Source organism: Delphinapterus leucas, chromosome 5 (assembly GCF_059928025.1).
Source record: "Delphinapterus leucas isolate spDelLeu-1000000601 "Yukka" chromosome 5, BTC_Dleu_Yukka2, whole genome shotgun sequence".
Lineage (NCBI taxonomy): Eukaryota > Metazoa > Chordata > Mammalia > Artiodactyla > Monodontidae > Delphinapterus > Delphinapterus leucas.
Window position 1 is genome coordinate 71,415,155 of NC_143133.1, and position 23,527 is coordinate 71,438,681.

Genomic DNA, 23,527 nt, shown 5'->3' on the forward strand with positions numbered 1-23,527 from the left:
GGGTCCGCCTGCCAATGCAGGGGACACAGGTTCGTGCCCTGGTCCGGGAAGATCCCACATGCCACAGAGCGGCTGGGCCCGTGAGCCACGGCTGCTGGGCCTGCGCGTCCGGAGCCTGTGCTCCGCAGCGGGAGAGGCCACAGCGGTGAGAGGCCCGCGTACCGCAATAAATAAATAAAATGACTGTTGATAATAAAACTATAAAATAATTTTTGGTACCTATTTCAGATTTGTTCTGGTATCACAGAGTTCATTCCATGATTTTGATACTTGGTTCTGGCCATGGCCCAATATTGATTTTAACACTCGGCCATTTGGCATTTTGCCAAAATAGGTATTCGGTGTACTGCTAAATGCAGAATGCTCTTCAGTATGTTCTGAGAATGGCCTACTTGTTTTTCTTTAAGTGAATGTCAATTATAGAAAATAAACCCATCATAAAAATGAGGTAACTCATTTTACCTTGGAAACATACACAGGAATGAAAGTCCATTTACCAGAACAGAGGGTCATATTTGGGAGGGGATAGGAGAAAAAATATCACCTCATTATCGTGTCTGTGATACTGTATTCTCACCTAGACAGCCCAGAGAAATCCGCTTCCTCTTCTTCACATCGTTCATCCAGTTCTTTCAGAGCTAAGGTGACATCTTCTTCACAGACTGACCCGGGGTAGCTCTCCGGAGCCGAAGGCTCTGGCATGTCAGTTTCCTCTAAATCAAGAATCCCTTGACACACGAGAGAATCCTGCTGTTCTTGAATAATATACGACCCTTCATCTTCAAAGGCTGTAAGAACTTGTTCCTCCTTTAATACTGAGCTTGTATCCTGTAAAACAATTATGTTTTTTATGGCCTTGAAAAACATTAAAGAGAATTTTACCAACACAGAATAAATGACTATTGCCACCGACCTTCATCTATTTTACTAGGCAGTCTTCATTTACACAGTTTAAGTTTTGGAATTTTTGGACTCTGATCATATAAAATTGATTTTTAAAAATATTTCCAGCTTTAAAATATTTTGAAATTAAAATGTATCACCTATTGCCACTTAGAAACATCATGGAGATATTTTTTCTCCTACTAGGATTTAGGTGTTTACTTAGAAATATATCCTTACATATATAACACCTTCTCTCATACATATTCTAATTCCACAAAGTATAACTTTGTACTATTACTATCAATTCTCTCTTATTTGAAATGTCATTTCTTTCATTATGCTTGAACCTTATATCCAGTGAATCATGGATATAAGAAGGGGAGGTAATTCAAAATGGTTAACCCACTGGTCCTGTGGGGCTACCGTGAATCAAGAACAGGTCCTGACCAATCAGGAGGCTGCTGAACGAAAACAGGGAGGGCCACCTGACTGGTTTAAGTGAGCCGAACACCAGAGATGTAAGATTTGCTTTCAGGTCATAAGACCACAGTAACTCATTTAGGTTTGAGTTCTGAGGCTGCTTCATCAATGAGTTAGAGTTCAGAGAACACTGGGAAACTTTAGACTGTTGTACTTTTGAGAATTAAATGAACTATAAACATTTGTCAAGGGGGGAAATGATAATGGATATGTGTGTTATAAAGTATACAGTGGGGACTTCCCTGGTGGTACAGTAGTTTAGAATCCGCCTGCAGATGCAGGGGACATGGGTTTGAGCCCTGGTCGGGGAACTAAGATCCCACATGCCACGGGGCAACTAAGCCCGTGAGCCACAAGTACTGAGCCTGTGGGCCACAACTACTGAAGCCCCCACGCCTGGAGCCCGTGCTCCGCAACAAGAGAAGCCACTGCAATGGGAAGCCCACGCATCGCAACGAAGAGTAGCCCCCGCTCGCCACAACTGGAGAAAGCCTGTGCACAGCAACAAAGACCCAACGCAGCCAAAAATAAATTAATTAATTAAAAATAAAAAATTAAAAAAATAAAGTATACAGTGGTATTTCCTTCCTATCCATTGTAACATTACTGAAATAATGGTGCCATGTGCCTGGCGTGGAGTAAAAGTTCAACAGGTACTGGCTGAATAAATGAACTACCACTACAGAAAAAGAAAAATACTTCCGGGGTGTATATCATGTCATATCAGCACCAGTTTTAATTTGCATGGACATTAGTTCAATCAGTTTGAAAGTAAGCACTAATAGTCTCACAGCTTTAGGAATAAAGATGAACTTCTTTCAGTAATTAGACCTAAGGTTACTACTTAGTTCTACAGTAGTTCCTTATCTCTTTTTCATGGATAAAAATAGAATTTTCCTTCCAAAGTATGAAAAGTAAGTGAAATCCAGAGCCCCTGACCTCAGACCTCATCCGTAAAATTCATGTATAAAATGAAGGATTTTGACCAGCTTCTGGGCTGGGTGCTCTGGGATAAATTAATAACTACAATTAGTGTGCAAACTAATAATGGGGTTAGGCTAATGTACAAATGACGATAATATACAGTAGAGTGTGGTACATGTAAGGTAAATATAAGTGATATACAGAGGACTACTGGTACTCAAAGGGAAAGATCACACCTGGTTGAGGCAATGAAGACTAGTCTCTTTGGAGGAAACAACATACGGTGGGGCTTTGACAAAGATGGGGTAGCAATAGTGCTATGGACCAAAAGTTTCTGTCCCCTCAAAATTCCTATGTTGAAACCCTAACTCCCAATGGGATGGTATTAGAGGTAGGGGCCTTTGGGAGGTGATTAGGTCATGAGGGTAGAACCCTCATGAATGGGATTAGGACCCTTACAAGAGGACAGAGAGCTGGCTTGTTCTTTTCCCACCATGTGAGAACACAGCAAGAAGAGCTCCCAGGAAGAGAGCCCTCACCAGACAACGAACGGCTGGCACCTTGATCCTGGACTTCCTGACCTCCAGAACTGTGAGAAATACATTTTATTGTTGATAAGCACCCCTGGTGACAGTATTTTGTTATAGCAGCCCAAGCTAAGATAGGCGGTGTCTCGGGGAAGAGGACTTAGAAGATATCGAAGGCACAGAAACATGGCAGGAAAACACAAAGTGTACTAAGGGAACACTGGTCTGGAGGTAGTTATGCAGGGAAAGCACAAACTCTTTGAGTCTTCACAGGATAGTACTTTATAAATAATATAGTATAATCATTCCTTCATCGCTCAGTACACTCTACTTAAGGTTTCCATCTGAATTTTTTTCTTAAAGATCTGGCCATTAAAGGGGTAAGCATTAGTTATTTGGAAAGATATTTTTCCTTCTACGTATCATGTTGAAATAACCCACCAAACTTCTTAGTTTAATGCCGTCACTTTTCATTAGTGTACACCTGTATTTTGTTGTCATTTGTTCTTGAATAATAATTTGAAAATAGATGTTTTACCTAAAATTATTATTATATAGTATATGCTGAAATTTTCTAATAACACCTAGAATGCATGAAGAGAGTGCTTTTTGGTTAATGGAATGAATTCCACTATTATACACAGAGGGTGAGAATCAAATTTTCTTGAACTTTACCGTATTACACAATGTCTGTCTCTCTCTTTCTTTCCCTCTCTCACACACACACACACACACGCACACTTCCATTCCAAGTTTCATTTCCTATAAGGAATAATTTCTGTCACACATGAATCGGTATCTAAACTATTATAGATACTAGAAGAAATCCCTCTGTGGAGGTTTCTCTGATAAACACAAGGACATAATCTCTTCTAGAGTAATTTGTATATATTATAGAGAAGGGAAGGACACACTGGGCTCTAAATTTTCTGTCTTGAGGTGGAATGCTTTAGCCTATTACGTTTCTTCTTCCCGATATTAACATAATTTAAGGGGAAAAATTCAAACATTTCTAGGATTTTTTCTTTAGTTCATAAAATGTTTCATCTACTATAATTAACTGTATTCCTCTTCTTGAGAAACTGCTTTATAGCAATATGCATAGCATATGTAACTCATATATAACTCTATATAATAGAGTTCTGGTCTTATTTCAATATATTAGTGCTTTCATACTTTTTTTAAAGGCACAATTTTGGGTCATTTAACACTGTTTGGCACACCAGGGAAAAACACTGATCGGACTTTAACCTTCCTTGATGACAGACTGCAAGCTCCATGTGGCAGGTAGAGGTACTGGAACCGACTTTCCCTTTGCCCCAGAAAAAGCCAAGATTGAAGAGAATAAACACAATCAGATCATGTCCTCCTGCTGAAAACCCTGCGACGGTTGCCTGCTGTGTAGCCTCTAAGCGTGGCCTCTAAGCGTGGCCTCTAAGCTTGCCCTCGAGAGCGCCAGGCCCCTCCTCGGGGAGTTCCTCCCCAACTCCACTCCCTCAGGTACACGTGCTCCAGCCCCAAGGGCCGGCTTGTCAGCTCATCAGACACACCAGGGCCTTCTCCACTCCCGTTTCCTGGGCCCTGAACATTCTTTCTCCACTCCCGTTTCCTGGGCCCTGAACATTCTTTCTCCACACCTTCAAGGGATGGCTCCTCGTTACTTGTTTCACCTCAAATGCCGCCCTATCTAACTCTCTCCCTTACCAAGTCCACATTACGGTCAGATTTTCTTAGTATGAAGAGTAAGGTGATCACTTTCAGATACATCATTTATGTTTTATCTGTTTTACCTGTTTATTGTGTCTCTCCTACTAGAATTAAGCTCCATAAACCAGGAGCCTTGGCCTGTTTCACACGGTGCTATATGCCCAGGGCCTAGGACAGTGCCCAGCACACGGCAGGGGCTCAATAAATAAATATTGCTGAAATGTCTGACTGCCTGTGTGCCCCGTATTCCCAAGTCGGTATCTGGTACGGGGCTTGTCACATAACAGGCATCTCTGGGAAGAATGAAAATTCATGACTTCCTATCATCTCAAGGTAAAGTGTGTCTTTAGCACGGCCTGTGGGACCCAGCATGTCTTAGACTCATCCATCTCTCCTACTGCTGCTGCCTGCACATACCATGTTATTTCACATGGCCGTGTCTTTCTGCATGATGCCCCTCTGCCTGCAAAGTCTCAACTGCCACGAAGCCCATCCTTTGCCACCATCGCCCTTAATGCACAGCTGATCGGTTGTCCTTTGAGTTTTCACAAAGCTTTGAGCATGTCTATTACTGAGTTTCTCATATTGGCATGTAGTGCCCTTTTTTTAAACCATCTCTGTCTCCCTTAATAGACAGTGGACACTCTGAGGACAGGGTAATGTCTTATTCATCTTTCTAGCACCTAATGGAATGCCCAGCATCTAGTAAATCTCAATAAATATTTGTTGAGTTGAATTACCTAAACTTCAGCCGTACTAATGTGAGCATTTAAAAAACTCCCCAAATGCCTTCATTTCAGAATATATCTGCTTACTGTAAAGATCTACAATACACTGTCAGTGTAATAAGAACATGAGATTTCAACTGACTCAGATAATAAGATCTAACAACCAGATTGGTCTAGATCTAATAACTACATTAATTTGGTTAACACTGAAAAAAATATAGTATTTTCCTAATACCAAGGCATAACAGCATATATGAGAGAGCTATAGCAATTACAGTTTAAAAAATATCTGTAATAATCTTAAAAAAAAAAAGAAACAAAAAAACTAAGAAAACTAATACTTACTTATTTTTGGTCAGTCATTAGCTTGGAATCTGGCTTACTTCTCACAGGCCTTTCCAAAAAACATAATACTAGTAGTTCCAAAATCTCTCTAAAAGGTTTCATTTTAACCAACTGCTAACACAGCTGGCCTGAGGTTTTCATCCCAATTATAGCACCAATCACAAAAACCCAAATACAAAGCAAAAAGAGAAGAAAAAACAAAAGCGGTCCTTCAAAGAAGGCACAGCGCCACAGAAGATGCTCCCATCCCCAGAGAAGCGCCTGTACATTAACCTAATCACGTTCGGCAGCACAAAATGCTCATTAAAAACACTCAGGGTTATTTTTAACCTGTAGGTCATTTCCTTAATCTATCAATGTTTTTTTTTTTTTTTTTTTTTTCAATCATCAGATCTGACTATATCACTTAACCAACAGGTTAGAAATACTGGTAACAAATCAAATTAATTAGCGTATCAGGTGAAAACTCTTTCAAGAGAAAAGCAAGGGGTATAACGGGATTGCTAAAAAGAGCCCAGATTGGCCATGCACCAGCCCCCGTGTCTCCCCACCTCAGGCAGCTGGCTGTTAGCATTATCTAGAGAAGCTTCCAAACTTGGGGTCTCATCTCTGATTTGCAGCACTTCTTCTGTTGAGATGCTGCCCGTGGAGTCTTGAGACTGAAGAAGTAAATCAGGATGGTCTGGCATGGTTTCATCCGCAGCAGAATCATTGTTTAACTAAAAGGAGAGACAGTAAGATAAGGAGTTCATTTATGAGTCAGTGACGGTCACAAAGGCCACAAGAAACATTCTATGTTGTAAGACATTCTGGGGCCATAGTTATAAAGAGCTTCTTTGACTTCCTAAAATTACTTTTTCCCCTCATTTCAGTCTATGCCAGAATTGGTGCTGTGAACGCAAGCAACTAACCCATCAGCAGAAATGACGTATCCGTTAACAAGGGTTAAATTTTGCTAAATAAAAACTACCAAAGTGAAAGAGCTCCTTGTGACTGTGTTAATCTTGACCTAAAATTCTTATTTTTACAGTGACGTCTCGTGCTTGCAGTTGGTCTAAGGACTCGTGAAGGGGGCGCTTTCACCTCCCCCGTGGCTTTGGCACCAAACGCTCAGTGGATTCTCAAGAAGCAGCATTAACTGGGAAGCAGGCACATAAGTCTGAACTGGCCATTCACTTATTTAAGCAAAAATCAATACCACAAAACTTCAGTAAGACGTAAAGAATTAGGACAATAAAGTTGTAATGGCAGGCCAGCCTCAGTGGGTTTATGTTCTAAGAAAATATTACAATTTTTCCTCTTTTAAGCAGGGTTATACATTTTTTTTTTTTAGGAATTATTTTTTAGGTGTGACATGGTACTGTGATTATGATTTTATTTTATTTTTTTGAATTTTTTAAAAGTATACATTTTATTTAATATTTAGAAACACTTTTTTTCTCTTTTAAAAAATTTAATTTTTTTTAATACAGCAGGTTCTTATTGGTTATCCATTTTATACATATTAGTGTATACATGTCAATCCCAATCTCCCAATTCATCACACCACCACCCGCCTCCTGCCACTTTCCCCCCCCTTGGTGTCCATACGTTTGTTCTCTACATCTGTGTCTCAATTTCTGCCCATGCAGGGTTATACATTTTTAACGGCCAATATTTAACATAAGAAAAATCAAGTTCATGATTCAGAATAGATAAAGGCAAAAACTAATTTTTTTTTCCCTGTGAGGAGGAATCAGCTTCAAATTCTTTTTTAATTTCACTACCACTATGACTAGGGTCGGCCTTCTAAGGAGACAGTCAGTTCTGCCCTGAGGCTCTCATGGGAGCCAGCCTTTGTTAAGCACTTACTATATGTCCTCCCCATGAAATTCCTACGAGGCAGGTACTGCAGGTACTACTGGGAGAGGGTAGGTAATGACCACAATTACACAGCAGGTTGGTGGCACGATGCCAGCCTCTGAGCCTCTAGTCTGGCTCCAGGGAGAGCCTGGGCCTTCTTCATTGAGTCGCTGCTACCAGCAACTCACTGTTCCTTTAAACGCGCACAGTCCCAGGAGGAGACTGTCTCTTAGGTAGCATGCAGACCGCCTGGCTCAAATGCACTTACTAGCTGTGTGTCCTGGGACAAGTCACTTAATCTACAGAACTGCTGTAACCAGACTTAGCTTGTGTGGTTGTGGGGAGAGTTATAGTGACTAATCCACGTAAAGCACCTTGCCCAGGGCCTGATGAATCTCAGACACTCAGCGAGTGGTAACTGCTGCTACTGTTATCAGCAACACCTTATCGCTTAACACGTGATAGGAAGTTAGTGGAAAGACATATTGGGGTAACGGTGAGACGCCACAACAGGAGAGGTGACAGGAAGCCAACCACAAGCTGACAACTGTACATGCTCGCTGTCGAAAGCCAACTCAGCCTGGCCTTTCAACAGCACTGCCAGTGCTTTACCAGCAGACCGAGTGTGATGCAAATGGGCCCAATTAAAGAGAGGCATGGAAAGGGCCCTCATGTAAGAGCGCTGTAACTGTAGCTGCCGCCTGGTCTGCACCAGCTGACTCCTCATCACGTGGGCCACGGTGGCTAATCCACACCCCTTCTCTCCCCTCGTCCTGCCACCTTCAAGTTCCAAGCCAGCTACCACTTCGTGCTCGCTGCTCCCCTCACTCCACACTTCTGAACTGACAGACTACTCCTGCAGCCTTCGTTTTCTCATCTCTCTCTGTCTCTCTGTCTGAATATCTGCCATCTGGCCCTTGGAATACAAGTCAGAACCTCCATATAACTGACTTGATCTTGCAAAGAGAGCAAAGCTGTGCTCCATCTTTCCACGCTGACGAGGAAAGAAAAGCAGGTGGAGAATTAAGCGGAGCCGGTGCTCACACCGATACCAAAACATGTATCATTCGAGGCGAGGGCCTCTAAAAGTGCCCAGCACGGCTCACTGTTACTAGGAGAGAAGCAATGGCACATACGTCTCAGCGGCTAAGCGGCACACAGTATCAAATGTGTGTTAGTTCTGTCATGAATAATGGAACACTGCATTGTGGCTACAATTTTGTATTTTCATTTCACTGTGTGCATTTCACCCGCACTGAAATGAAAATCACAATATAGAGAAACAGTAATTACTAAGTTGTAAGTTAGGAGAAAGGAGGCCAGCTGTCACTGTACGAAAAGGTCACTGTACCATCTGTGTGCGTGAGAGTATCTGGCTTGCTGTGAGTGCTGCTTCTTCTTCTGAGGACTCGTCCGTATCCTCCTGGTTTGTCAGGTTCAGGCTGGGGGTGCTGCTGGAACACTGGTACTCCTGGAGGGATGGTGTGTCCCCTTTGTCGATACTGTCCAGTGAGCGCCTGCGGACTCCCCAGTTGAAATTGTCCATGCTTTCACCCTGGAAAAGCAAGACATCGTTTCTAAGACCTCAAATACATGCTTATAAATATAGGAAAGGTAATACAGCAGGAAAACATACACCAAGATGAGAAATACTTAATGCATCATCATAAGCAGAGTTTCAATCAGCCCTTCAATTTCTTGAAACTTTTAAAACATCATTCAATATTTATAATATTTAAAGGGATCAAAATATTTGGTCAATGACCTGTTTTAACTAAAGAATTCTCTTGACTTTCTACCTTATATTACTGGGGACCAACTAAATCTACTACCTAGGCCATTTCTATTCTAATACACAAACACAGATGAGACCACAAGGAAGACAAATACATCACAGATGACAACAAATAAACAATCCACAACACCAGGCTGCAACTTACCTGCAGCTCCTGGTTAGCAAAAAGGAAAACACACAGAATTAGAAAGAACGAAGACAAACATGTAAATATACGCTACACTTTTGGGGAAAACTCTTTGTGATTTCTCAAACCCAAAGACTGATTCAAGCTCTGGATTAAGCTTTGTGCAGGAAGCCAACATGTGATTCAAACTACTTTTTTATGCAAAATATACTGTGAAAAAGTCAGAGACAGACACTTAAAACAACATTTCTATGATACACTTTGGCAACACAAACTTTAGGAAAATCTTCAAAATTTACATAGATTTAATGCTGGATACAATGTAAAACTGACTTAAAATACCCACATTCAGTTGACAACATACAGGTTCACGATTATTTTAGACTGTAGCATGGTTCTGGCTACACCCAATGGTCATTTTTTGCTACAAAGTAGTTTAAAATCAAGATCATATTTATCAAAACATAACCTTTGCCAATCTCAAAAGGTCAACAGGCAACAAGACAAATTTCAATTTCGCCCCACTTACGGATTTATATAAGTTAACGTTTCTGTTATTCCAAGCTGATCCTCCTTTCGTAAGGATATAACTCTTACGCTCCTCTTTCTTAAGCCCTGATGACAAATTACAGTGTGTTGGCTAGCAAAATATGACTTATGTGTATTCCTTTACTCAAGAGGGATTGTCCAGAATAGAGGTTTTCAGACTTTTTTTTAAAAAAAATAAAGCAGAGGAATACTCATGTCAAATGAAATTTACGACAGAAATCAACTGTGCAAAACTGATGAACAAAACCAGGGCTGCTCCGGTTGAAAAAGGTGGCCAGGAGTCCTCGGATCTTTCCCTATTTCTCAGGTATCCTACAAGCCCTAAAGCTCTGCAGGTCAGAGTTTGAAAGTCACCTTCCTAGAACATATCATTTCAAATATTGTGATGTAGCAGAACACATAATAATGGCAACAGCCCTTGATATATGTCTGGTGAATGAATGAATACACACTGTGGGCTTTCAAGGTTGGGGAATATTTTAGAAGTTTCATTAGCAGTTAAGTTTGTTTTGTAGCAAAGTACTTCCTGTTACCATGTTCGAAGCAAGACTATCTTTAGGTTTTAGAAAAGCTCTATCATTTGATTTGGCCTAATTAAGAGGCATAAATTAGCACCACCCTCCCCAAATTACTGTGACTTGAATGAAAGACAGAACTACAATAAGCATCTTTAATTCCTTCTAAGGTTCTATTCAAAAGTCATATTCATTACTATGGACATTTTAGAGTACTGGATGAACCTGAAAGTATTTGCATTGTTCTTTAAAAAAAAAAAAAAAAAAAGGCAAACAAAAAAAAGAACCTGACCATTACAAAAATGTCAAGAGCCAGCCTTTAGAGATTCTAAATTCTGTGCTGAAAAAAGCAAGTAACTACAGAAGAATTTATAAGTGGCTCATGCCCGTGAGGTAGGGCAGCAGGTCTCTTGAACCCACCAGACTTCCTTGCCTGATTGTGCAAGTCTGTCCAATTTCCTACAACATGTTTTTCAAACTGTGGGAGCGACATCAATTTTAGAGGCTGGTGACCTGCTCTTTTTAAAAAAAAAAACAAAAACAAATGAAAGGAATAGAAAATATCACTGTGCATAGCATAGAGTTAGGATGCATATTCTTGAAATTTTTATTTTAAAGGTGCGTCCATATAGATACACTTGGATGTGATATAAAATGTACTAGCAATGGCCACAGCTCCAAAAAAAAATGTTTAAAAGCCACTGCCCTATAAGACGCTGAATAATACTTGTTCTTGGGCTCCTGTGAACCTGTCCAGTGGTGTCTTTGGGAATATGGCGAACTATGACATAGGAGCCTGTGCCGCCCCTCAGCCAGGGTAAGGGCGTCTGCTGATCTCTGAGGCACCATGGTCATACCCTCATATCTGCAGGGGTGGGGGGCCTGGGGGGCCGAAGCACACAGGAGGACCTCCCTAAACTGGCTTCCTATCAACAGCTAATGGTGTGACGTGGCAGAAGCCATTACATTTTATTCCTCCACCTCACCTATATGAGCCAAAGGAAACATCCCTTCAAGAGGGTTGATGAATGCATGCAAGTTATATGAGTGATTTTAATGTCTTTGGACAGAGATATATCAGTGACACGGTATGGATACTTGACAGTAAGGCATTTGGGGCTCTTGAAGATAGACATTTATAACAATTTTAGAATGAACATTTTTGTGATCTGTTTGATGTAAACTTTTCAGATTTAGGAGACTGTTGTTTAGGGGACTGACATCAGCTACAGGAATAGGCCCTGAACTGCCTAACATAACCAGGGCAGTGGGCAATCCTATTCTCTTTGCCACAATGACTGGTTTAGAAATTGGCAAATGTCCCAACTTGGGCCAATGAGATGTGACAAGAAGTGCGCTAAAAGCATTCGGAGAGTAACTTCTTTATTTTCATGAGAGCATTTCTGGAAGTGACCCCTGCTTCCTCTTAACACTGCTGTGTGTGGACATAACCAAGGTCGTCTGAGGTGAAGCTGACTGGCAGAGAAGGGCAGAGCCTACAGAATTGCAGAGAAACAGCCGGAAACCTCACTGAGCCTTATCTAAAATAAGCTCTAACTCTGGGCTAGCTCAGTTCTGGGAGCGTAAATCTACTTTCTGAGTTGGATTTTCCATTTAGGAAGCATCTAAACTGACACAACTATCAACTTTCTCTAAACGGAGTCAATATCAAGGACAAAGTCCTTGGTATTGAATGAAATGAGGCATTTGAGAGAGCTGGCTCCAACCTAAAGAAGAAAGTGATGATCAATGTCATAGGCAGAATCTCAGCCATAGGAAAGTGTTCTAGAAGAGAGCCAAAGGCGCCTTAATCGTCAATTTAGTTTCAGGGCCACCCTCTTTAAAGTTGTCTGATAATTTTTTTTAAAATAACTAATTTTATTTTTATTTTTTGCGGTACGTGGGTCTCTCACCGTTGTGGCCTCTCCCATTGCGGAGCACAGGCTCTGGACGCGCAGGCCCAGCGGCCATGGCTCACGGGCCCAGCCACTCCGCGGCATGTGGGATCCTCCTGGACCGGGGCACGAGCCCGTGTCCCCTGCATCGGCAGGCGGACTCTCAACCACTGCGCCACCAGGGAAGCCCTTAATTTTTTAAATTTAATTTTTTTGGTCACGCTGCTCGGCATTCAGGATCTTGGTTCCCTGACCAGGGATCGAACCCGTGCCCTCTGCAGTGGAAGCGTGGAATCCTAACCACTGGACTGCCAGGGAATTCCCCATGTCTGATATATTTAAATGTAATTTTTACTATTCTGCTGCACATTAATTTGTATAATTCATGCAAACATTTAAGTCTAAGCGCACCCTCAATTAAAAAAAATACTTTCGAAGAAATCCATTTTTACTCTATATTTTTAAATATAAAGATGAAAAATTAGATGTTCCTTTTATTTCAGACTTATTCCGCTATGCCTAACTGTACTAATCGTGTTTAGTTCCCAGTTTAGATTTTTACCTTTTGACTTTACACTGCCCTTAATCAGGAAAGATCCTGTGGTTAAATCCTTCATTTTCATGCAGTTGTTAACTATTCTATCAATATTATAAAAGAAAGCCCATATCCTTACCTCTGCATCCTCCAACTCAACATCTAAAAAGTCAAAATCCTTAAAAACGCCAAACTGTTGTTCACTGCTGTTATCTTCCACAGCTACTTCTTCCTCTTGGATTATGTCCTCTGTTGCAGAAATGAGGCTAGTCTGTTGGTCCCCGACTTCCAAATCCTCATTAGAAGAAAATACAACCTGACCCCCAGCCAAAAACAAAGCAAAAGAAAACAAAACAGAAAAAGGCCATCCATCAGCTTTGTCACTCTGAATATGGGACATCAGTGCCCTAAGAGCCATAGCAGGCCTCATCTGTCAATGAGCTCAGAGCTTCAATTTGGTCTAATGTCTAACTGGGTGTATGCTTAATTAGCATAGCGGCCAAGTGTCAGAAAGGCAAGTAATAGTTTTTTCATTCTTAGTCAACACTGTAAGTAAGGTTAAGTTAGAAAAGGCAAGTAAGGAGACACAACAATTTCCGTTTCTTCATGGACTAACATGATTGTTAAAACCTTCACACAGGTTTTCATGATTACTCACTGATGGATTCTTCGGAAGACCAGACTCTGGACCACAGAGAGAAAGCACATTCATTAGCTTTTCTCTTGTTCTTCGCTAAGGAGAAAGAAAATGCAAACGTTACGATTCCTGATAAACTAAGACAAATTCTCAAGTTCTCATACATAGAATGAAATGGATTCTTCTATTCTATGAACTTTTAAAAAATCTTTTTCTAAAATTTTATTTTATTTATTTATTTTTCATACAGCAGGTTCTTATTCTGTGAACTTTTATGTACCTGTGATAACTGTGGCCTCTTCCAACTAACAGGCACCAAGGCATTAGAATTAGAACCAGAAGAAGTTGAGGAAGTGCTTCTCGTCACAGCAATCACTTTCGGCTTCCCGTTTCTTCCAGTTGCGCTATGCTGATCACCATATTTATTTCCAATAATTGGTGTCTACACAGAAATAAAACGCCAGTGTTTGACTCAAATAATTCAACATAAATGGGTTAATAGTGTATCTATAATGACATTTTTTATAAACAGCCAAAAAAAACAGCGTAAGGAGAAAGATTACTTAGCGTAAGGCAGATACTACAAAAATCAAAGGTAATGATGATATCTTTTTTTTTTTTTAAATCATAAGATTTCACTTTATTGGGAACAAGTCTCTGAGGAGATTATTGGAGAACTTATTCCTACTTTAAATACAGATCTGCTTTCTTTAAAAATGACCATCTTCACCTTTCCCCCCATGATTATAAAATAGTCCTCTTTGAAAGCTCAGAAAATACGAAAATGATTTAAAAAATCACCACTCAGACTTAACGTCTATTAATATTTTGGTGTTTTTTTGATGCATGTTGTGTGCTTCAATAAGGTGCTTTGGCAAATATTCAAGATAAGTAACAACTTCAAAGAGAAAGCTATCTACATATGTCTTACTGCAAATCTGATATATAACATTTCCAAAATTTATTTCTGTAAAATTTCATGATGAGTCCAAACGTTGGATGATCCAAAACATGTGTATTTACTTGGCTTTGTGAAGTGTCTCAAATTTGCATTTGAACATAATTTTAAGCTCACTTGCATGTCACCCAAGTCCCCTTATGATCTGGTTCCTGCTTATCTCCCCAACTTCAGCCTCCACCACTCCCTCCTGAACTTCACACTCCAGCAGAGCTGAACTTGCTCCCCAAGCATATGGTGCCTTTGTGGACCTATGTGTTGGCACATGTCACCTCCTTTGCATAGAACATGCGCCAAGCAAACCCCTAATCACTTTGAACATTGCCTCCAGACTTCCAAGGAGGCCTATGCTGATACCACCACCACCTCTGGGTAATTATACCTGGACATTTACCAGGTGATGGTGATTGTTTCTGTGCCTCTCTCCCCCTGCTATACGGGAGTCCCTGGACTGAGTGTGACTCATCACTGCTCCTCTAGTATATCTCCAGTGCCCACACAGAGCAGGTACTTGGGAATTTTTTGAGGAAACAAATTGAAATTAACTATGTGATACAGATAAAATGTTCTGAGGATTCGTATCACCGTTTTCAACCAAATAATTGTGACACCATCGGTGTCTGACTCAGAAGAACAGCAAAGCCCAGTTTCTCTATCATATTCCCATTCTATGTATTCCATGTTAGAAATTCTCAGGTGATAGAAACCAAAACATTGGCAGTAAACATACTTTCTATCTTAAAAAAATAACCAATAAGCTCTGGATAAATTCTAAGACCAAGACTAAACTGCAAAAATATTTTTTAATCTATATAATCCTTATCAATTAAAACATGAGTAGATCTTCAGCTGTTATCTTTCTCAACTCCCCCCACCCCCCAATACTTGATCAATAACTTCTCTCTTGAAAAATTCCTGCCTTGGCTTGTGAAAGACCATTTCGATGGCACCAAAGTCAACAAGAGTGGGCTGAGTTTCTGGAGGAAAAAACGCAAAACTGATGCTCTCCGCAAGGGTCAAAAAATCTTTGCATGAGATTTGTATCGATATTAATATGTAACATAGTCAGGGTTCAGGTTCCCTCCGGACTGGGGGGCCCTGCCTCAGTCTAGCCCTACAATGCAGGGCTTCTCAAATCTCAGTTTATTTTAGCCTCATTTTTCCTTCCATGATTTCAACCATCCACCTATATGACACTGAAAACCCTTAAACTTTTTCCTTCCGCCCAAGTTTTCCTCTAAAACTTCAGATCTCTTTAGGTAATCAGCACCTCCGTCAGTATGTTTTTTGGTCTCTTCAGAGCCAGTACACCCGAGACTGAGCTCATCACGCCCTCCTTCCCTGCTAATACCTGTTCTCCCTGCATTTCCATCCCCTTTGAAAGGTACCAACACTCACCAAGTTGTCACAGCAAATGTCCTTGTCTGTTCCTTACTTAGCACCTCCTCTCCTTCCCATCAAACCCCATCAATTACTTCCTCAGACTTTTGAAAACCATCCCTTCCCTCTTTGTTTCCTCTGCAGTTGCCTAGGGACACAGTCCAACATTATCTTTTACCCAAATTACTCTAACAGATTCCTTAAAAATTTCCACCCCGCTCCTCCCTGGTCCGTGTTCTATCCTGTTGCCAGAGTGATCTTCCTAAAATGCAAATCCTAATATTTCCTATTCCAGCTAAAAATCCTTTAAGAGCGCCTACTGCTTCAAGAGAAAACCATCTCGTCAGACAAGATGCCGGTGACCTCGCGGCTCCCTGTGCCTTCAGCTTCCTCTCTCATCCCACTCTATACCTCCATCCTCTGTACTCCGTGCTCAGGGTAGGCCACAGTAACTGGATGGAAGTTTCCAGAGCGCCGTGCTTTCTCACACTTACAAGCCTTCATTCACACATGCTGCTTTTTCTTGGATTACTCCCCCCTCCCCAGACTTCCATATATACCTGTCTAGGGTTACTTATCTCTCAACACTCAGCTCAGATCAGGTTAGATGTACATGCTATATATTCCTATAGAACTTCGAACCTACTTCCAGCCAAAGCACTTATCACAATGCTTATTTGCCTATCTCCCCAAGAGGCTATAGGCCTTCTCCCCTGAGAGTAGCCTTCTCCCCACTCCCACCCCATTTTCATGACACCTGTCACGGCATCTACTGCTGAGTATGAGCTCAATCAATGCTTGTTGAATGACAGAATGAATAAATGAAGAAATGAAAATTTCTAATAGAGCACCTTTATCAATCTCTGAGCATCTTACCTCAGATATATCAAAATGAAAATCTAAGGTCTTCCCAGGCAACTCCTTAGAGACGTTATTAAAAATTTTAGTGAAGGATATTTCAGGAGAACCTGTATCTCCTCCGTAGGTCCTGGGGATATCGTTGGGCACGACAAGGCTTGCCGAGCGAGACACCACCAGTTTTAAGATGTTAAGGGCTTCCTTCCAATAAGGACTCTGGTTTCAAAAAATAATAGACAAATACATATTTAACTAAGAACAAAAACTTAGTATACACTGTAGACAATGAAAATATTATTTCTACAAAAACTCCTTGTAAATTATTCATTTTTACTTTGAGGTACCTAACAGAGGGTCTGAGTTACAAAAGGAAAGAAAATAAGTTATTATTTGTACTGTTAAATTTATGAGATATTGTACATATAATAATGCTACCAGCTCAGAATATTTTGCATTTTTCCCAATAAGTGCTTTATAAATATTATTGGTTGAGAAAGTCTAATACAGTAATCTGGCAGTTGGGGTAAACAAAGGGGTTGTATATATATGTGAACTTTCTAGATGAATGAAGTATATGGCTTTAAGACTCTAAAACTTTAAATGTTTTAAGTCTTGGAGATAAACAATTTTTGACGCATACTTTTTAGACATAAAAATATTAAAATACTAAATAAATTTTAGATTTTTCTTAATGACCCAAGCCCCGAATAATAAGCATAAGTGCTGTGCTAAAACGATGCTCTCAGTGATTCCTGAGCTGTATAGGGTGAACTTTTCCCCCTATATATGGTGGCTATGTTTTCGAGTTATTCTTCTGCTTTTAGTTTTGTATATTTCTGCCAATATAATTTAGGAATGATTTATATGACAGACGTATATATGGAGAGGAATTAATGTCTAATTAAAAATTTAGAACTTTTTTTTTTTACTGCCTACTGAAAATCATATAAGAATGACTTTTTTCCTTTCTTGTGGTACCAAAATCAAACTTCAACCTTGTATTATACATATTGTTTCACAGTTGGCAGTTCTGAGACAGGGAAAATACTACTTAAAAAAGGAAGTGAAAAATCTTTGGCAGAACTGAATTATCCAATTTAGCTAATAACATCTTGATATGAAGACATCTAAAGCATAAAATATTACTAGTAATTACAAATGTCCACATGAGGCTTCCCTGGTGGCACAGTGGTTAAGAATTCGCCTGCCAATGCAGGGGACACAGGTTCATGCCCTGGTCCAGGAAGATCCCACATGCCGCGGAGCAACTAAGCCTGTGACTACTGAGCCTGTGCTCTAGAGCCCGTGAGCCACACTACTGAGCCTGTGCACCACAACCACTGAAGCCCGCGAGCCACAACTACTGAGCCCACGCGCCACAACTACTGAAGCCCGCGCACCTAGAGCCTGTGCTCCACGACAAGTAAAGCCACCGCAATGAGAAGCACGCGCACTGCAACGAAGAGTAGCTCCCGCTCGCTGCAACTAGAGAAAGCCCATGCACAGTAACGAAGACCCAACGCAGCCAAAGATAAATAAATAAAAAAAAAAATTAAAAAAAAAATGTCCACATGACACCGTGACATTTTAAGCACATCATCGTAGAAAACAGTTTATCTTTAACAAAGTTAGACTATGTAAAAATCATCATCATTTTTTTCTTATGGAAATAATTAGGAGCTCTGGGCATTGCAAAATGCTAAAATCTCTTCAGAGATGTTTCCATAAATTATATTGGTACTTGTGTTCTAAATGTAAAAGATTATCGTTTACATGTATGTAAAATGTTTAATATTTGAATAAAGCAGAAGTCACTAACTGGGATGACCTGTCAGCTAAATATAACCTTGGTTTACCCAACATTTAAAAATAAATTTAAGGACTTCCCTGGTGGCGCAGTATCCGCCTGCCAGTGCAGGGGACATGGCTTCGAGCCCCGGTCCAGGAAGATTCCACATGCTGCGGAGCAACTAAGCCTGTGTGCCACAACTACTGAGCCTGTGCTCTAGAGCCCGCGAGCCACAACTACCAAAGCCCACGCGCCTAGAGTCCGTGCTCCGCAACAAAATAAGCCACTGCAATGAGAAGCCTGTGCACTGCAACGAAGAGTAGCCCCCTCTTGCTGCAACTAGAGAAAGCCCACGCGCAGCAAAGACCCAACACAGCCAAAACATAAATAAATTAAAAATAAAATAAAATAATTAAAAAATAAAAAGAAATTTGAGACATTTTAAAATTAGGCAATTTTAAAGAAAAACCCAGATTTTGAGCTTCTCTTTATAAATTAGAAAAGAAAAATCAGAAGTTCTGGCCACAGTGGACCTGTACTCCAACATGGCAACCATTCTTAGTCGTGCTGTTCCTTTTAGATGAGGAATGTGCAGTTCACTTAGTCATAAATCTACGCCCTCTTATGGTTACTTGCAGGCCCAGTGGGCATATAAGCTTGTGGTTCTGAACAAAAGAAATGTATCTATGTTTCATATATTAGTAATTCAATGTGCTATGTATTTCTGCAGGTGATCCAGCAAATATCTGATGAGTTAACTTCTTTAAGCCTTAAGGAAAAAAAAGAGAAAAGTGCTTTAGGAAAAAAAATATAATTGTTGAGTGGTGAAGCCTTGCTCCTTAAGAGATAAAAATAGAGAAGATACACAGGGTTACCAAAGAAACCTATGTTTTTTTTTAATATCTGCAATCACTGATTTTCAAGGGAATCTAAAAAATAACCCAGATTACCCAATAAAAATACTGAAAAGCATTTTGATACAGTTGTGTGACTTTCAGATATGGACTAGAACACAAACTCATTGCAGCTGAGTATTTCCATTTGTAAATTTTGCTTTAGTGAATACAAGTATCACTGGAGTAGAAACACAAAGTATTAATCTGTTAAGGCTCTCAAAGAGTTTGCTCTGTTTGGTCAGTTGTATCCACAATACTGCTCTGCTTGTCAAGGCCTTTCTTACAGATAGTTCTAAAGTGAAATTCAGTACAGACCAAGTTGACTTGTCGCCATTTACAGTTAAACCAAGTCTGATTTTCTACTTTCTAAGTATCTGGCACTTTTTACCAGACACAGAAAGCAACTCCAAAATACAGACTCTTCAAAGAGTTCTTCTGTTTCTAAAAGTAATATCTGCTCCATTATGTAGGACTTGGTTAAAAACAGAAAGGTACAAAGTACACTGTCCAGAGACAGTGACTGCTGCCATTTGTGTACATTCCTTCCAGTGATTCCTGAAAGGTACATTCGAGGACGTAATCATTAAAAATAAAAATCAGGAATCATGCCAATCCTACCGTTCAGACTCTGCTTGACATCACTCACATTGAGAACATTTTCTCATGTTGTAACTATTCCTGAAAACATGATTTATGAACTAACCACTTCCCCTATCTTAGACACTTAAGGTGTTTCCAATTTTTTATGATTATAAGTTGTTTCGAGATGAACACTTCTATACATGAGATTTGGGGTCACTTACCTGTACATATTTTCCAATAATCTTTATGATCTCCAGATTAAACTGCTTGACTGGGGCAGCGGAGAGGTCAATATGACTCAAAAGACTATAGATGATCTGTAGTAATGATTGCTGCATACTGGACAGTCCTTTTTCTAACAACTGAAAGTAATATTAAAAAGTATACTTTAATCAGGTTAAAGAAAATTCCACAGGATTTACATTAGTGATGTTGAAAACCATAACAGATTTAACCTAAGAGTTCATGGTTAGAGTTATCAGAAATCCAGAGAATAATGAAGGTAAAAGGTAATGTCTATTATTGTAACTTGTCCTTGCTGCAGAAAGGAGAATTAGACAGATTACTTGTCATCTTAATCTTAGTGCTTCCTTTTATATCCTTAACTAATTTAGTTAAACACCATTTATTTTAGGTTAAGAGAAAAACCGCTACACCACCGTCACCAAAGAATAACTAACTACCCGCAAGCCATTCACACCAGCCCCTTACTACCTATGTGATCTTGGATACGTTTCTTATTTCTCTGAGCCTTGATTTTTAAAAATAAAACTGGTAACACTTGCCTCATAGGGTTTGTAGGACAATTAAATTATATATGTGTAGTTTTAAATATGTGTAATTAAATTTAGTACTGTTGTTAGTAATAATTTGAGTTATTAATAATCATAAAACAAGGATAACTTACACTAGTAAGAGTAACATTGGAGACAAAGCATTCTCTCTGTAGACTGGAGCTACATGGCCCACATGTGGTACCCAGTAGGCTGTACTGTGCCAGTGCCAGACCTTAGAACCCTATGATGGGTCTTCAGGGAGCGCTAGTGTTGCTTTAGTGTTGAACTTTATAGTGGCGCAAAAGTGAAAGCTAGACTAAGGCACTTAAATTCAAAGCCAGTTAAGGAGGTCTGGCTTTATGTTGGCTCTTGTCCTAAAGGTGTAGGTATAAGATAACCTAGCGATGCGCATTCATTCAGGTTAGGAAGCTCTCAGGCAGAGGGCTCATGCTGTTGGCTCACCTAAATATAAAGTCGATGGGAGTAAACCCACCCAAACCAACACCTTAAAAATCCACACCAGTCCTGAGCACTTTATGATGCTCGCCATCAGTGACTTAGCTAAGTTAAACAGTGCTATGAGAAATACTTAAAATGTTTATTGAGTTACAAGTAATTTAAGTTTGTACAGCGTGTTAGGTTTAGTTGCCAGAGGTCAAATTTCTGAAAAGGAAGGTATCAGTGACAAACATTTTTAGTGACTAGGAATTTCTTCCTTTTGAGGGTCTCCTTGTGGCTCTCTACTCAATAATTTACTTTTCTAGGCACGAAGTTAGTTCTTCAACAAATAAATACAGTCGACCCTTGAAAAACAGGTTTGAACTGCATGGGTCCACTTACATGTAGGTTTTTTCCAGCAGTAAATACTACAGCACTACAGGACTCACAGTTGGTTGAATCACGGATGTGGAGGGCTGACTGTAAGTTACATGTGGATCTGACCGTGTGGCGGCTTGGCACCCTTAACTCCTGCGTTGTTCAAGGTGAACTGTATTGACTTTTCATGCTGTTCTATCACCAGATTTAAAAATTCTATTTACTTCCCCCCAAATCATATTTTACATTAGGAAGGAAATATAGTTTTAATCAAAATTAAAACTTGCCCAGCAGAAATGACTTTGCATGCTGTATTACTATCCTAGAAAGGATCTCAAAGCCAAGAGCTGGTTTTGTAGAAACAAAAAGATAACCATTCCCTAGGATCAAGACCAGGAAAAAACCCATTTGCCTTTTGAAATAAAGGTGAGGTTTATATTATTATGAGCTTTATGTCACTTAAGGACGGTGAATGAGGAAATAAACACTGAAAATGAAAAAAAAAAAAAACCTTTATAAAAACTTCCTCCTTACTTGAAAGATATTACCTGTATTTTTCTTCAAAAAAAGATGTTACCTATATTCACTCTCAAAGAAAATATGAAGATTAATTAGCATCAATGCTGCTTCTAGAAATAAAATCTACTTGAAAATTTTACCACAGAGCAGTTGAAAAATCCTTTTTTGGGGGAGTGAATTTACCTCTGCAAGGTAAGTCACAAGACTAAATGTAGTATCTGAGAAGGAGTCATGCAGGTATCTACACACTACGTTGATCCAGTTAGAACAGTCTCTGGAGTACGTGTGCGTACTGTACAGACTCATCATGTGAGCCAGATTGACAAGCGTTGGGCATTTTTCTTCTGCACAAACCTAAAAAAGCAAGCAAAAATTTCATTCACTTAAAGACAGTTAAGTTTGATTTTATACTAAATGTATTTATTTAATGCATCAATTTAGATATATATGTTGAAGAGTTAATGCATTTTATTTCAATATGGTAGAGAAGTTAAACAGAAGAGGAAAAAGCACAAGGCATTCTTAAGAGAATGCCTTAGATCATACGGAGAGGATTAATATGTCAAGCACTTCCGTGGGTGTTAAATAGTATGGCTTTTTTTCAGTCTGATGTAAAATATCTTTGGTAAAAACCCAAATGTTTTTGTAAACCCTGTGTGTCATTTCGTAAAAAGAGTTTTGTTTTGTAAAATCTATATACGGTTCAGTGCACAAATAACTAAACAGGCAGGCTCAACGTGGGAATCCTCAGCGAGGTTCGGAGCTGCTACACCAAAGAAGAAATGCTTTAGTCTCAAGCTGTCCAGGGTATCTCACTAGGGCAGAAGCCTCAGCCTGTGTGATATAGTCAAAGGACTTCATTGGAGGACTGATAAAACGTTTGAGTCCTGCATCTCCAGTGAATGGCAATCTCCAGTGTGGACGTCAAGCTACTCTTCAGGAAATCACCTAAAGCTCTTAAGGTCCTTGGCCAATCATTTACAGGCTACTACAAAGTGTACTGACTTCCTAGACTTTGCGTGACACGGTACTACAGAATCTCAATCAACAAATGTAGGCCCAAGATATGAAGGCATGCAAGACTATGCAGAGAGACTAATACAGTACCTTGGAAGTTATTTTATAAAATCATTAAAAGCAGCTGTTTTCATGCCATTAGCCTTTTACTCATAAAACAGACACCAGGAAGAAAAAAGAAAAGTTGTTTGATATTTCTGATTCGTATTTCAAAATATAATAATTTATCACACTATTTTTTAAAAAAACCACATAACTTTATAATTTCAAAATTTGTTATCCTTCAGCAAAAATTTTTATAGTTTAGAGTAAATTCTAATCTTATCCCTGAAGGATAAGGCATTCCTATAGAATTCTTATATTCTTAAAGAATATTTTTTGAAAGAATGATTTTTTAAGAACCTATTTTTTGAAACAGAAGGAAGTGCTTTGGAATAATAGGCTG

General features: G+C 39.7%; 1 protein-coding gene across 18 annotated transcripts in view; it reads right to left on the minus strand.

Annotated features, from left to right (window-relative positions):
* FRYL (FRY like transcription coactivator) overlaps nt 1–23,527 on the minus strand; it is a 293,278-nt gene that overhangs the window by 17,803 nt on the left and 251,948 nt on the right. For 17 of the 18 annotated variants that reach the window (XM_089911901.1, XM_089911907.1, XM_089911905.1 and 14 more), the window contains 9 exons: nt 22,249–22,419; nt 20,176–20,316; nt 16,706–16,903; nt 13,772–13,933; nt 13,513–13,587; nt 12,994–13,170; nt 8,790–8,993; nt 6,148–6,315; nt 578–828 (listed from right to left, as the gene is read on the minus strand). In XM_089911901.1, coding sequence (XP_089768027.1) covers nt 578–828; nt 6,148–6,315; nt 8,790–8,993; nt 12,994–13,170; nt 13,513–13,587; nt 13,772–13,933; nt 16,706–16,903; nt 20,176–20,316; nt 22,249–22,419 — 1,547 coding nt within the window. The remainder of the gene's footprint in view (nt 1–577; nt 829–6,147; nt 6,316–8,789; nt 8,994–12,993; nt 13,171–13,512; nt 13,588–13,771; nt 13,934–16,705; nt 16,904–20,175; nt 20,317–22,248; nt 22,420–23,527) is intronic. The other variant, XM_089911897.1, reaches the window with a different exon arrangement.